The sequence below is a fragment of the Silurus aristotelis genome, assembly GCF_946808225.1.
Source record: "Silurus aristotelis genome assembly, chromosome: 6".
In the NCBI taxonomy this organism is placed as follows: Eukaryota; Metazoa; Chordata; class Actinopteri; order Siluriformes; family Siluridae; genus Silurus; species Silurus aristotelis.
In genome coordinates, this window is record NC_139579.1 from 32,410,979 (window position 1) to 32,428,922 (window position 17,944).

The 17,944-nt window shown below is 41.3% G+C and overlaps 1 protein-coding gene across 3 annotated transcripts; it reads left to right on the plus strand.

Annotated features, from left to right (window-relative positions):
* Positions 1–8,385: 8,385 nt before the first annotated feature.
* ikzf5 (IKAROS family zinc finger 5) lies at positions 8,386–12,208 on the plus strand. 3 transcript variants are annotated; one of them, XM_083544023.1, is made up of 4 exons: positions 8,386–8,731; positions 9,206–9,362; positions 9,526–9,699; positions 9,996–12,208. In XM_083544023.1, exons 2-4 carry the CDS (start codon positions 9,230–9,232, stop codon positions 10,862–10,864), a joined length of 1,176 nt encoding a protein of 391 aa, XP_083400149.1. In that variant the 5' UTR covers positions 8,386–8,731; positions 9,206–9,229; the 3' UTR covers positions 10,865–12,208. The 3 variants fall into 3 exon arrangements, with proteins under 3 accessions (XP_083400149.1, XP_083400150.1, XP_083400151.1); XM_083544024.1 differs by having other exon boundaries at positions 8,386–8,993; positions 9,160–9,362; positions 9,996–11,229; XM_083544025.1 differs by having other exon boundaries at positions 8,407–9,009; positions 9,160–9,362; positions 9,996–11,229.
* Positions 12,209–17,944: the final 5,736 nt, after the last annotated feature.

Below are 17,944 nucleotides of genomic sequence, written 5' to 3' on the forward strand. Positions count from 1 at the left end.
GGTGAGTGTGAGGATAAGGGTGAGTGTAAAGATCAGGGGTGAGTGTGAGGATTGGGGTGAGTGTGAGGATAAGGGTGAGTGTGAAGATCAGGGGTTAGTGTGAGGATCGGGGTGAGTGTGAGGATTCGAGGGTGAGTGTGAGGATAAGGGTGAGTGTGAAGATCAGGGGTGAGTGTGAGGATCGGGGAAATTGTGAGGAATCGGGGGTAAGTGTGAGGAATCGGGGGTGAGTGTGAGGAATCGGGGGTGAGTGTGAGGAATAGGGGGTGAGTGTGAGGAATCGGGGGTGAGTGTGAGGATAAGGGTGAGTGTGAAGCTCAGGGGTTAGTGTGAGGATCGGGGTGAGTGTGAGGAATCGGGGGTGAGTGTGAGGATCAGGGGTGATTGTGAGGATCAGGGGTGATTGTGAGGAATCGGGGGTGAGTGTGAAGATAAGGGGTGAGTGTGAGGAATCAGGGGTGAGTGTGAGGATAAGGGTGAGTGTGAAGATAAGGGGTGAGTGTGAAGATAAGGGGTGAGTGTGAGGATCAGGGTTGAGTGTGAGGATCAGGGTTGAGTGTGAGGAATCGGGGGTGAGTGTGAGGATAAGGGTGAGTGTGAAGCTTAGGGTTTAGTGTGAGGATCGGGGTGAGTGTGAGGAATCGGGGGTGAGTGTGAGGAATCGGGGGTGAGTGTGAGGATCAGGGGTGATTGTGAGGAATCGGGGGTGAGTGTGAAGATAAGGGGTGAGTGTGAGGATCAGGGGTGAGTGTGAGGAATCAGGGGTGAGTGTGAAGATAAGGGGTGAGTGTGAGGATCAGGGTTGAGTGTGAGGAATTGGGGGTGAGTGTGAGGATAAGGATGAGTGTGAGGATCAGGGGTTAGTGTGAAGATAAGGGTGAGTGTGAAGATAAGGATGAGTGTGAGGATCAGGGGTTGAGTGTGAGGATAAGGGTAAGTGTGAAGATAAGTATGAGTGTGAGGATCAGGGGTTAGTGTGAGGATAAGGGTGAGTGTGAAGACAAGGGGTGAGTGTGAGGATCAGGGATTAGTGTGAGGAATCGGGGGTGAGTGTGAGGATAAGAGGTGAGGATCAGGGGTTAGTGTGAGGAATTGGGGGTGAGTGTGAGGATAAGGGTGAGTGTGAAGATAAGGATGAGTGTGAGGATCAGGGGTTAGTGTGAGGATAAGGGTTAGTGTGAGGAATTGGGGGTGAGTGTAAGGAATCGGGGTGCACTTTCTTTCACATCTGTTCATGTTATAGTTGGACAGATGTTGTGATGTCACATGGTGACAGATGCAGATGGGAGATGTTCGAGTGTGTAGAGCAGGACAGTTACCTGAGAGGTGTGTGTGAGTTACACAGAGACTCTGGTTACGTTGCAGCAGATCCACCGCTCGGCTCAAACTGCTCGTTTGTCACACACTCATCAATGCTGTTCCCAAAAACTCTGACACAAATGGAGCAACATGATCTTCATCTCAGTGCAGCTCAGTGCAGCTCCGCCCATGAAATATTCAACAGCATCAAACATACATGAGACGATCTGACTCACCTCTGTCCCACTGTCACACCACTCGCTTCTAGTGCTCATCAAATCTCCTGGCACCCGAGCACACATTGTTTACACAACTTACACAACTCACACACTGTTCACACAATGTACACAACTCACACATACTGTTCATACAACGTACACAACTTACACACTGTTTACACAACTTACACACTGTTCACACAATGTACACAACTCACACACACTGTTCATACAACTTACACAACTCACACACTGTTTACACAACTTACACAACTCACACACTGTTCACACAACTTACACACTGTTTACACAACCTACACAACTTACACACTATTTACACAACATACACACTGTTTACACAACGTACACAACTTACACACTGTTTACACAACTTACACACTGTTTACACAACCTACACAACTTACACACTATTTACACAACATACATACTGTTTACACAACGTACACAACTTACACACTGTTTACACAACTTACACACTGTTTACACAACGTACACAACTTACACACTGTTTACACAACGTACACACTGTTTACACAACGTACACACTGTTTACACAACTTACACACTGTTTACACAACGTACACAACTTACACACTGTTTACACAACTTACACACTGTTTACACAACGTACACAACTTACACACTGTTTACACAACTTACACACTGTTTACACAACTTACACACTGTTCACACAATGTACACAACTCACACACTGTTTACACAACTCACACACTGTTTACACAACTCACACACTGTTTACACAACTTACACAACTCACACACTGTTTACACAACTTACACACTGTTTACACAACCTACACAACTTACACACTATTTACACAACATACACACTGTTTACACAACGTACACAACTTACACACTGTTTACACAACTTACACACTGTTTACACAACCTACACAACTTACACACTGTTTACACAACATACACACTGTTTACACAACGTACACAACTTACACACTGTTTACACAACTTACACACTGTTTACACAACGTACACAACTTACACACTGTTTACACAACGTACACACTGTTTACACAACGTACACAACTTACACACTGTTTACACAACGTACACACTGTTTACACAACGTACACAACTTACACACTGTTTACACAACATACACACTGTTTACACAACGTACACAACTTACACACTGTTTACACAACTTACACACTGTTTATACAACGTACACAACTTACACACTGTTTACACAACGTACACACTGTTTACACAACGTACACAACTTACACACTGTTTACACAACATACACACTGTTTACACAACGTACACAACTTACACACTGTTTACACAACATACACACTGTTTACACAACGTACACAACTTACACACTGTTTACACAACTTACACACTGTTTACACAACGTACACAACGTACACACTGTTTACACAACTTACACACTGTTTACACAACGTACACAACTTACACACTGTTTACACAACTTACACACTGTTTACACAACGTACACAACTTACACACTGTTTACACAACGTACACAACTTACACACTGTTTACACAACTTACACCCTGTTTACACAACGTACACAACTTACACACTGTTTACACAACTTACACACTGTTTACACAACGTACACAACTTACACAATGTACACAACTTACACACTGTTTACACAACTAACACACTGTTTACACAACGTACACAACTTACACACTGTTTACACAACTTACACACTGTTTACACAACTTACACACTGTTTACACAACGTACACAACTTACACACTGTTTACACAACTTACACACAGTTTACACAACGTACACAACTTACACACTGTTTACACAACTTACACACTGTTTACACAACGTACACAACTTACACACTGTTTACACAACTTACACACTGTTTACACAACGTACACAACTTACACACTGTTTACACAACTTACACACTGTTTACACAACGTACACAACTTACACACTGTTTACACAACTTACACACAGTTTACACAACGTACACAACTTACACACTGTTTACACAACTTACACACTGTTTACACAACGTACACAACTTACACACTGTTTACACAACTTACACACTGTTTACACAACGTACACAACTTACACACTGTTTACACAACTTACACACTGTTTACACAACGTACACAACTTACACACTGTTTACACAACTTACACACTGTTTACACAACGTACACAACTTACACACTGTTTACACAACTTACACACTGTTTACACAACGTACACAACTTACACACTGTTTACACAACCCACACAACTTACACACTGTTTACACAACCTACACACTGTTTACACAACCCACACAACTTACACACTGTTTACACAACATACACACTGTTTACACAACATACACAACTTACACACTGTTTACACAATGTACACAACTTACACACTGTTTACACAACTTACACACTGTTTACACAACGTACACAACTTACACACTGTTTACACAACTTACACACTGTTTACACAACGTACACAACTTACACACTGTTTACACAACATACACACTGTTTACACAACATACACAACTTACACACTGTTTACACAATGTACACAACTTACACACTGTTTACACAACTTACACACTGTTTACACAACTTACACAACTTACACACTGTTTACACAACTTACACACTGTTTACACAACATACACACTGTTCACACAATGTACACAACTTACACACTGTTTACACAACTTACACACTGTTTACACAATGTACACAACTTACACACTGTTTACACAACTTACACACTGTTTACACAACGTACACAACTTACACACTGTTTACACAACATACACAACTTACACACTGTTTACACAACTTACACACTGTTTACACAACGTACACAACTTACACACTGTTTACACAACTTACACACTGTTTACACAACGTACACAACTTACACACTGTTTACACAACTTACACACTGTTTACACAACCCACACAACTTACACACTGTTTACACAACTTACACACTGTTTACACAACCCACACAACTTACACACTGTTTACACAACATACACACTGTTTACACAACATACACAACTTACACACTGTTTACACAATGTACACAACTTACACACTGTTTACACAACTTACACACTGTTTACACAACTTACACAACTTACACACTGTTTACACAACTTACACACTGTTTACACAACATACACACTGTTTACACAATGTACACAACTTACACACTGTTTACACAACTTACACACTGTTTACACAATGTACACAACTTACACACTGTTTACACAACTTACACACTGTTTACACAACGTACACAACTTACACACTGTTTACACAACATACACACTGTTTACACAATGTACACAACTTACACACTGTTTACACAACTTACACACTGTTTACACAATGTACACAACTTACACACTGTTTACACAACTTACACACTGTTTACACAACGTACACAACTTACACACTGTTTACACAACTTACACACTGTTTACACAACGTACACAACTTACACACTGTTTACACAACTTACACACTGTTTACACAACGTACACAACTTACACACTGTTTACACAACTTACACACTGTTTACACAACGTACACAACTTACACAATGTACACAACTTACACACTGTTTACACAACTAACACACTGTTTACACAACTTACACACTGTTTACACAACTAACACACTGTTTACACAACGTACACACTGTTTACACAACGTACACAACTTACACTGTTTACACAACTTACACACAGTTTACACAACGTACACAACTTAAACACTGTTTACACAACTTACACACTGTTTACACAACGTACACAACTTACACACTGTTTACACAACTTACACACTGTTTACACAACGTACACAACTTACACACTGTTTACACAACTTACACACTGTTTACACAACGTACACAACTTACACACTGTTTACACAACTTACACACAGTTTACACAACGTACACAACTTACACACTGTTTACACAACTTACACACTGTTTACACAACGTACACAACTTACACACTGTTTACACAACTTACACACTGTTTACACAACGTACACAACTTACACACTGTTTACACAACTTACACACTGTTTACACAACGTACACAACTTACACACTGTTTACACAACTTACACACTGTTTACACAACGTACACAACTTACACACTGTTTACACAACCCACACAACTTACACACTGTTTACACAACCTACACACTGTTTACACAACCCACACAACTTACACACTGTTTACACAACATACACACTGTTTACACAACATACACAACTTACACACTGTTTACACAATGTACACAACTTACACACTGTTTACACAACTTACACACTGTTTACACAACGTACACAACTTACACACTGTTTACACAACTTACACACTGTTTACACAACGTACACAACTTACACACTGTTTACACAACTTACACACTGTTTACACAACTTACACACTGTTTACACAACGTACACAACTTACACACTGTTTACACAACTTACACACTGTTTACACAACGTACACAACTTACACACTGTTTACACAATTTACACACTGTTTACACAACCCACACAACTTACACACTGTTTACACAACATACACACTGTTTACACAACATACACACTGTTTACACAATGTACACAACTTACACACTGTTTACACAACTTACACACTGTTTACACAACTTACACAACTTACACACTGTTTACACAACTTACACACTGTTTACACAACGTACACAACTTACACACTGTTTACACAACCCACACAACTTACACACTGTTTACACAACTTACACACTGTTTACACAACTTACACACTGTTTACACAACCCACACAACTTACACACTGTTTACACAACGTACACAACTTACACACTGTTTACACAACTTACACACTGTTTACACAATGTACACAACTTACACACTGTTTACACAACTTACACACTGTTTACACAACTTACACAACTTACACACTGTTTACACAACTTACACACTGTTTACACAACATACACACTGTTTACACAATGTACACAACTTACACACTGTTTACACAACTTACACACTGTTTACACAATGTACACAACTTACACACTGTTTACACAACTTACACACTGTTTACACAACGTACACAACTTACACACTGTTTACACAACGTACACAACTTACACACTGTTTACACAACTTACACACTGTTTACACAACGTACACAACTTACACACTGTTTACACAACTTACACACTGTTTACACAACGTACACAACTTACACACTGTTTACACAACTTACACACTGTTTACACAACCCACACAACTTACACACTGTTTACACAACGTACACAACTTAAACACTGTTTACACAACTTACACACTGTTTACACAACATACACACTGTTTACACAACCTACACAACTTACACACTGTTTACACAACTCACACACTGTTTACACAACGTACACACCTTACACACTGTTTACACAATTTACACACTGTTTACACAACATACACACTGTTTACACAATGTACACAACTTACACACTGTTTACACAACTTACACACTGTTTACACAACGTACACAACTTACACACTGTTTACACAACTTACACACTGTTTACACAACGTACACAACTTACACACTGTTTACACAACTTACACACTGTTTACACAACCCACACAACTTACACACTGTTTACACAACGTACACAACTTAAACACTGTTTACACAACTTACACACTGTTTACACAACTTACACACTGTTTACACAACATACACACTGTTTACACAACCTACACAACTTACACACTGTTTACACAACTCACACACTGTTTACACAACGTACACACCTTACACACTGTTTACACAATTTACACACTGTTTACACAACATACACACTGTTTACACAACATACACAACTTACACACTGTTTACACAATGTACACAACTTACACACTGTTTACACAACTTACACACTGTTTACACAACGTACACAACTTACACACTGTTTACACAACTTACACACTGTTTACACAACGTACACAACTTACACACTGTTTACACAACTTACACACTGTTTACACAACCCACACAACTTACACACTGTTTACACAACATACACACTGTTTACACAACATACACAACTTACACACTGTTTACACAATGTACACAACTTACACACTGTTTACACAACGTACACACTGTTTACACAACGTACACAACTTACACACTGTTTACACAACATACACACTGTTTACACAACTTACACACTGTTTACACAACCCACACAACTTACACACTGTTTACACAACATACACACTGTTTACACAACATACACACTGTTTACACAACGTACACACTGTTTACACAACTTACACACTGTTTACACAACATACACACTGTTTACACAACCTACACAACTTACACACTGTTTACACAACTCACACACTGTTTACACAACGTACACACCTTACACACTGTTTACACAATTTACACAATGTTTACACAACATACATACTGTTTACACAACTTACAAACGGTTAACACAACACTGTACTTAACTTACACACAACTTAGTGTTCACACAACTTACACACTGTTCACACAATTTAAACAATGTTTTCAAAACTTACACACTTAACAAATCTTACACACTGGTTACACAACTTGCAGAACACACACACAGACAGACAGACAGACAGATAGATAGACAGACAGACAGACAGATAATCACAGTGGCCCTTAAGCCTGTTTTAAACGTAACCTGTAAACTAGGAACCAAAAGTTAGCATGAACAGAATTAGCCGGAAGACATTTGACGATGCACCGGCGCTCTGCACTTCCTGGGGCAGAGTTTTCCCTTTTGTTTTGGAACAGCTCGATCTCTCGGTGTGTCTCCGCGGGGCTCTGCGGTTTCTCCCCCACACCGCCGCAGCATGTGCGCTCTTCATGCCACCTTTATTACCTTCTATAGAGCTCCATGAGCGGCTTTACAGCGCTGTCAATCATATAAAAGTGCGCTTTATTAGCTAGTCGTTCGGCTAGGATTAGCATCATCAGAGATGGGGGGATATTTAGATATTTACTTGGGTGTCTGATTGTATTTATCCGTCGTGGACTGGGTGGTTAGTTTCTCTCCTGTTTCTCCGAGACTCGGCTGTCTGAACGGGTAGGATTTATTAATTACTAACACACACACCACCGCTAATCAACTAACCAGCTAAAGATTGCATAGATCTACTGTGTGTTAGAGTGACGTGTCCATTAGCCAATCGTTGTGCAGGAGATGGAACAGTTCGGCCAGTCGTATCGTCAAGGGGGCGGGGTTTGTGCCGAATTAATGTAGAGATTATGTAAACCGAACCGCTGCTTCATAGCAACAACCACATGACGCCTCAAAAATATCCGGACGAGCAAATTAGAGAGAGAGAGTGTGTGTGTGTGTGTGTAACATTTACTGAAAAAAAGAACAAAATAATTGGATTTTAGGCATCAATTAGTTTTAGGTAACATTGTGTCAATATTGTTTACAGCCATAAACCTGTGACAGTTTCACACGTTTGCCTTCTTACTTTCCCCCTTTCCTTTCTTGATTAGTGTGTGTGTGTGTGTGTGTGTGTGTGTGTGTGTGTGTGTGAGACAGCAGGAACCGGTCCTGATCTTCCCAATGGGCGAGGAGAAGCCGGAGACGCTGGATTTCGTGAAGGACTTTCAGGAGTATCTGAGTCAACAAACCCAACATGTCAACATGATCTCAGGCTCCGTCAGTGGTGTGAAGGACACCGAGGACGTCCCAGCAGGTCTGGTCCACGCACATGTGCACCGAACACACTTAGTACACCAGACACGCGTGTATATTTCCGTCGCTATAGTAACGATTTCCTGAAGGGATTACGACAAAGTTTGTGTGTTTTTTTTTGTTTTTTTTTTAAACTGTACCTTGATTTTTGTGTCCTTGGTCAGAACTGGGACATAATGGACTGGACCACCCCCCAGTGGACATTTCTCTGGAGGATGGGTCCAACATGCTGGTGGACGGTTTCGAGAGGACGTACGACGGGAAGCTGAAGTGCCGTTACTGTAACTATGCCACCAGAGGAACGGCGCGGCTCATAGAGCACATCCGCATCCATACAGGTAACCGGCCAAACCAATATGCAAATATAGGACACGCCCCCTCACTATTGGTCCTATTGTTTTGTGACTTCGCAATATAATCTTCGACCGAAAATTGTTTGCTGATGAACCGCTAAAAGCAGGGATCCTACACATTATGAAAAAGTGTGGAATTTTATTTGAGATCACTGATTTTTCAAAAATTGACTGATTCGCTGATTCAAGTCTGCATATTTGAGTCTGGAAAAATATGGAATTTTGACATTAAAATGTGTAGGAACCCTGTGAAAGAAAATCTATTTCTCTTTCTTTCTCAGGTGAAAAGCCTCATCGTTGTCATCTTTGTCCCTTCGCCTCGGCGTATGAGCGCCACCTGGAGGCTCACATGCGCTCTCACACGGGCGAGAAACCGTATAAATGCGAGCTGTGCGCGTTCCGCTGCAGCGACCGCAGCAACCTGTCGCATCACCGCCGCAGACGCCACAAAATCCTCCCGACCAAAGGCACCCGGTCGACCCCTCCTTCCCACCGCCGAACGATCTCAGCGCTGTCCAAACGGGGCGGGGCTTTCGGGTACGGCCGCCGCATCCTAGTTGACTTGGGCCTGCACAGGAAAAACGACACGGATGACAATGGCGGCGCAAACGACGAGAGGAGCGACCTGCCCGCTCCCTACGTCAGCTTGGCTGCCAAAGACCTGGAGAAAACGAACGATTTGGAACACAACCCGCTCAATCAGCTCTCCGCATTGGCCGGGCAGCTTTCTAGTCTCCCGTCGGAGACTCCGGCTTCTCCGAGCGCCGACTCTCTCCCCGAAGAAAAACCCTCTTTCCTCATACAACCCTCGGCCGCTATTTCCGGCAGCGTCTCCTGTCCCATCGTGACTCTCACGTCCACGCCAGACAATCGGGACGCGGCCCACGGGGGGCAGTGCAGCGACCGGACAAGCACGCCCAGTAACAGCGGCACAAATAGCCAGCCGGGGACACCGAACCCTGGCCACGAGCCACAACTGCTCCAGCACTGCCCCCACTGCCACATCTATTTCCCAGATAATGTCCTCTACACCATACACATGGGTTGCCACGGATATGAAAACCCCTTCCAGTGTAACATTTGTGGTCACAGGTGCAGGAACAGGTACGACTTCGCCTGCCACTTTGCCCGAGGACAGCACAAGCAGTAAATCTCTGGACGAGACCGGAGTTTATTTGTTCAGCGTTACTGTAGTAGTTTTACACATTCAGTGTACTTGACTCAATGAGACTCGCTCCATATATGTTTTTAAAACATGGTGTCTGGGATGAAGCGGCCCTGACCATCCAGATGAAACAGGAAGTGTGTTTTTTCTCCCTCATTTAAATTTATAAACGAAGGCTCAGAACGTCTTTACAAAAGCAGTGTAATGAGCGTGCCAGTTTTACATTGTGACTGTTACTGCAATGCATAAATTCCTGATGCACCCACCACCAGGTTTCACTTTAACGTTCCTGTTTAGGAATATAATTGTCCAGAATTGTGTTTTGTCAAAAAAAAAAAAAAAAAAAAAAACACTCTAAAAACTCCAGGGGGCAGCAGGAAAAAGACTGAGGGATCAGGACGGGACTGGTTGTGGTTCTATTGCCTGTTTGATCCTCCACTCAAGATGCCAGGATGTAGGAACTGAAAAAGGAGCAGATAAGAAGTATACGCTAAATAATTTATAACTCATTTTTTTTTCTTTCTTTTCTATTTTTCCTGTTTCTGAGAAGTTAAACGTGAAAGTTTTATGTATTTTGTGTAGAATTTCTTTTCAGTGTGGCAGCTACTGGATACCCATGCCTCCCTAAACTAGCTCACGAAGAGAACCGAAACTAAGTATTGAACAAGACGTGTGTTATGATATTCAGGATGTATGATCTATCGTTTCCTGCAGACGATGGTAGGGAAGTACGATACGGTGATATCGTATGGCGTAATAAAAGTTGCAGTGATTATCGCGGTGTGAAAATATATTGGCACTTGGTTAGTATTGAATGGACATTTCTTGGTGGTGCTGTAAAACCCGGACAGTTTTTGAAGTGACAGTTCGACAAAATGTCCACAGTGTCTGCTTTAACCAAAGATCTGGTCAGTCATTCGGTGGAAAGCAGTGGCTCAGTGGATCAGGCAGAAGCTTGTTTGGTCAAACCCCAGCACCAATGATGTTGGGTTTTTCCCTCCAATGTCACATTGTGTAAAGTAATAATCAGCCAATGAGATGTTTGATGTCTGAAGTTTTTGATTCAGTGGAGCTACACGCCTCCAGATATCCAACACAGGCCATGCTAATCTGATGCTAATGTGGTTTCACCAACTTTAATGATTTTCTGAAAGTCCTACACCCAAGTCTAGAGGTCGACCGACATGGGTTTTTCTCTGGCCAATGCCGATGTTTAGAAATCAGGGCAGAAAATATTTGATATTTTTGGCCGTTGTGTTTGGCTGATTTTCTTTTCTACTCCTCCATCTTATAAAATCTAAGTAAAATTATAAAAAGTGGTACAGAAAATTGCTTAAATTAAACATTTATTGAACAACACAAGCCTCTCCAATCAGTGCACTTGTCAGCAGGTTTTGGTACCCGAGCCGACCTGTAGCGTAAACTGCAGCTGTTTAAAAGGCTCACTAACAATACAGTTCCAGATGTTATTCTCAGTCTTGCTCCAAAATCCGTGGTCCGTGAGGAAGTTCATACTGTTGATGTTCGAGGGGTCATGACTGTTTTAGCAGCAAAAGGGGACCAACACAATATCAAGAAAATATATCAGTGGTCATAATGCTAGGTCTGATCGGTGGTCATAATGCTAGGTCTGATCGGTGGACTTAATGCTAGGTCTGATCAGTGGTCATAATCCTAGGTCTGATCGGTGGTCATAATGCTAGGTCTGATCAGTGGTCATAATGCTAGGTCTGATCAGTGGTCATAATGCTAGGTCTGGTCGGTGTATAAGGTAAGATTAAGAAAGAAGGATAAGAACCTAAAGCCCAGGACACACCAAGCTGACGGTTGTTGGGTGGTTTGTGAGCGTCAGTTGGCTTTATTTTTTGCTGGGTTCCACACCGTCTGCTCTAATCGGACACTGTCAGCTGTTTTCGTCTAATTCCGCATGTCCATTTGGTGGCGGAGCTCATCTACGAACTCCGATTGGCTAATCATCTTAGCGAATGAGCACACGAAATGGAACTGATGAAAGCAAACAATGACTGAGTAAAGAGGGAACACGCAGACACTTCTCATTCTTCATTCTTTTTTTTCATCCTCTCGTCTTTGCAACTTTAAATGCTACATGAATCCGTTAATGATGATTGCGGAAGGTGAAAACGCTGCTCGCTACATATATTCTAGCTCTGTTTGGATGCCGAATACAGATTACTGCCACCTGCTGGTATTGGAGAGTTCTGTTCTCTCATGCCAGTGCAGAACCCACTTCTGGTGCCTCAGAAAATGTTGCATGTTGGTCAGCTGGTTTGCACTTATGATGACATCGACAGGCATAACGGTGTTGAAGCCAGTCTTCTGACGCAACCTACAGTGGTGGCTCCCCAAACCGTCAATTGTTGTTACACACATTTCAGGTGGTACAGAATAGTGTTGTTTTGAAAGGCTGATGGTAAAAAAGAGTCACAAGGATTGGTTCTCCTGCCCAGTCTCACTTTAACACATTGTTCTGGTGCCTCACACACACTTTGGCCAGTTAGTCAAATCCTAATCCCTTGTCACCATTAGGGAAGCAACTTGATTCCCCAGTCAGAGAGATTAAAGAACATGGTCCTGGCAGTGATAGAGCATGTAGATCAAATCTCCCTCCACACTCGTTTGTTCTGTATGAGTTCCTGTTGTAGTGGTTCCTGTACAAGCACCTCAAAGATCTTATTGATGTAATACGTGAGTTCTGCTGGTCTGTAGTGCAGTTTGTGCACTTCTTTCCTACAGAAGCAAACTTCTCACCAAACAAGACTCGGCTGATCGACTTTATCTTGAAAGGACACAGTGGGTTTTATATTTCCAGCAGTCTGCTTCAGGGGTTTAACCTTGAGCTTGCTTTGAATCCGTGCTAAATTTAGGTAAATGGTCCCTAAAACGATTTTGTATAGCTTTTAATTTTATAAAACATTGTTTAAGTGAAGTGAGGCCTTCCTGCTGATTGTGTAGATTAAGAAGCAGTTATTAAAAAGCCCCAGAAGATACGTGAACAACCAATAGGTGTTTCTTTATTATATCTATTTGTTAATAATTTTAAACAAATATTTTTGAGGTCCTCACTTTTACGGTACCCGTGGTCTTGCGGAACATTTCATCACGGCTAATCATCATCGCCGAAATGGTGCCCAAGCTGCTATTCGATTTGGCTTTTAATGCACTGCACCCATGGCCACTTCCTTTCACTTCAGTCCTCTTAGATACAGCTGCAATAATTAAACACTTGTGTTTTGGAGGGTTTTATCATAACGACTTGGTGGGGTCCGGTTGCATACCATAACTTGCTAAGTATGTGTTCATGGTTGCTATAGACACGACCACCGTACACCAAACAGTTTTACATGTAAAGTCACAAGTTATTATTCGTATTTAGTCTTAGACGCTAAACTCACTACCCATGGATATAAAGTGATTGTCAACCAGCCAATCAGGATAGAAAATGCTGGGACTCAACCACAAGGATTTCCATCTTCTCCTGTCTCTCTCTTTCTTTTAGTATCATTCCTTCTTCCCTGTTTCTTAACTGCTATACTTTCTTGTGTTTCTCTTCTCCTCAGTAAAAAGTTTTCACCTTCTTTTATTTCTGTCTCGCAATCGCTCCCTTCTTTCTATATCTGCCACTCTCAATATAATGGACGGCATCGCTGTGGGACGTCACAGCCTTGAGTGTTTTATTCCTCTTCTGCCATAGCAATTTGCCAAGAATGACAACTCGTTTTATTTATTAAAGTATGTAATACTTTTTTTTTTATTTTTTTTTTTTTATCCATTTATAGGTGCATTTAATGTGGAGGAACACGTGCAAACCAAGTTTCATTCATCTAATGACCGTGACAGGCCTTTATTATTTTTTTTCATTTCTACAATGGTAAATGTTTCCTGTGATATTCGTGTGCTCTTATAACACGTCACACTTAATTTGATTTCTTACGAAACCTCTAATCTGAACGATGATGTATTGAAACTGCTCTTCTGGTGAACTCGGTGTTCAGTGTCATTAAATTAAAATGGTGTCCCGTGCTCACGCAGTTATTGTTGACTTTTAATGGGTAAGTATTGGTTCATGACACACACTTCACTTCACTGCTGTTCCTGCAGAGAATGCTTAATTAGAGACGCTGAGTAAAATAATCCACTGGAGTTACTTCATTACATTTTTAGTTGCTGTAAGTTTATTCATATACAGCATTTGGCAGACGCCCTTATCCAGAGAGACTTAAATTTTTCTCAGTCATGCAACTGAGCAGTTATAGGGTCAAGGCCCTTGTTCAGGGGCCCAGGTGTGGCAGGGATTTCAACTCTCAACCTTTAGATCCAATGTTCATATTCTCCTTAGGTACCAGTGATCCTGTCTTTTTCTACTTTCCGGACCGATCCTGACGACCTACTTCTGGATGGAGTTCTGTTCGATCCGAGGTTCCACATGACCAGCCTAAAGATCCACTGAGGAGGGTGAACTCAATAACCTTGAGGCTGGATGTGGACTGTAATTAATATAAACAGTCTGCCACAATGACTTTTGGGCTACAATTACCACAAACAGGTGATAACCTCCGAAATTTAAACTGTAACGATCGGATATTTGGTGTCACCAGATGAGGATGGGTTCCCTTCCGAGTTTGTTTTTTCCTTAAGGTTTCTTCTTTATACCATTTGAGTTATTCTGAAGAATTTTTTCTTGCCACTGTTGACATTTGCTTATTAGTGATACATAAAAATTGTCCACTGTTAAAAACTCGACAAAAAAAATGCAATGGAAATTGAGGAAGTGAGTGTTAAGGATGTTAAAGATCTGAGGTGCCAGCTTGTAAATGATATTTTTAATCCTCCAAGATGTGCATAGGAAATATGTTTTGATTAATGTTAAGCCATGTTTTCACTGGTTAAAAAGACCTCATTTAATTTGAAAACTTGCCCCCAGTTTCCTCTTTCCCTAATGAAACTTTCACTCTGCAAAAAAAACAAAAACAAGCTTTGCTATAATGGAGTCCATGCCAATGGGGAAAATAATCAAGAAAATCACCTCTGAAAAGCTAAACTTCAGCTCCAACTTAAGCTGGAGATGAGGCAGGAGCTGCTGTAGTCTGTAGAATATCAAAGATCCTCAACCAGCACTAACGTGGCACCATCAGGTATTGCTAGAAAAGGCTGTCCATCTGACTGAGGACCAAATCCAGGGGCAAGTGAGCCCTCCTCTCCATCTCTCTCTTGCTTTTACCCATCCTCTATGTCCTCCACATGCCCCTGCTCCTAGGAAATGGAGGCAAATTTCTCCAAGATACACAAGCCAACTCCTTTCCTTGATGTGTCAGTCTTTTCATCCTGACATGTGGCTGATCCCAGGGTCACAGGAGCAGGAGTAAAGCCTGGGCCAGTCTGAAGCAATTATAGGGAAGCTTGCATTTCCAGGACCAGTGGGGGCACTGGTTTCTGACACTGGTCTTTTACACTCTCTGGGCATATGGACAGTTAGTTTTAGATAAAATACTAAATACTTGCTTAATACTTACTTTCAAGTAAAACTTGGAAACGGTGTTCTCTAGTTGAATATTTCTTTCAGACCTTGCAAATAAGTTCAAGAAGATTTAGTCCAATGACTGGACAGTCCATTTTATTATAAATTGAAGTCTTTTACATAGAGTCACAGTCCAGACACAACTGCATGGTGTCAAGTCAAGTTTATTTCTAATGCGCTTTTCACAACAGACATTGTCTCAAAAGCAGCTTTACAGAAATCAACAGTGAAGGTGAGTGATGTGTGTTTATCCCTGATGAGCAGCCGTGGTGACTGTGGCAAGGAAAAACTCCCTTAGATGTAATGAGGAAGAAACCTTGAGAGGAACCAGACTCAAAAGGGGAACCCATCCTCATTTGGGTGACATCAAGAATGTGATTATAAATCTTTAAACAATACAGAACACTGGTGAGTGAGAACTAACATGAGCACTGGAGTATAAGATTATAAGTGATGTTCTTTCTACAGTCTTCTACAGTCTTTATGGTTATAAAACTAGGAGCTACTGAGCAACTCATAAAATAGCTCAACATTTGTGATCATCACAGATCCAACACCAGCTCCTCCTTGCCAGAGCCTTTAAACACTCCAGGAGGTCCAATGGCAAAACTCCACACATGTAGTGGGTTCCAATTGGCACTGGTACGTCCCTAGATAGCAGGGGATGTTTGCGAGTTCAGCATCTACTTTTTCAAAGGTCCATGTTGGTATGGTATGATTGCCATGTTGGTTCAGTATTTCTTTTACTTTCTGAAACAACCACAAACTATTAAGCTTCCACCTGTTTGACTGTGTGGGTGAAGAAGTCAGATCACATCTTCTCTCCTCTTCTTCATCTTACACAAGTTCTCTTAAAGACAAAAATGTCCTATTTGAACTCAGCTGTCTATAGAACTTTCTTCTATTTATTTACTCTCCAATTCTTGAGTGTTTTCACCAATTTACCTAGTTTGTTGTATAGAAACAAAAGCAACATTCTTGTGTCTCAAAATGATAAAACGATGTGTTTCCAAGCCCAAAAGAGACTTTAAATAGGGTAAAATGTACAGAATTTAGTTTATTTTGTAATCAATAGTTAATGGAATGTTTTCTGTTTTAAGTTGATTAATAATTTTTGAAATTTGACTGTGTTTGTTGACTGAACATATTGCTATAGAATATAACCTTAAAATGAAATGATATGGAGTCTATTACACTTATGCTGTATAGATTTCACAGTCATGAACATTAACAGCATGAACTTCTTTAGCAGTTTGAGCTACAGGAGCTCGTCTGTTGGATCGGACCACACGGTCCAGCCTTCGCTCCTCACGTGCATCAATAATCTTTATCCCCCACGACCCTGTCGCCAGTTCACCACTGTTCCTTTCTTGAAGCACTTTTGATAAATCCTGACCGCTGCAGACCAGCAACATTCCACAAGAGCTGCAGTTTTGGAGATGCTTTGACCCAGTCATCTAGACGTCTCAATTTGTCAAACTCAACTTTAAAGGGGCAAAATGTTTACTTGCTCTCTAATAAATAAATCC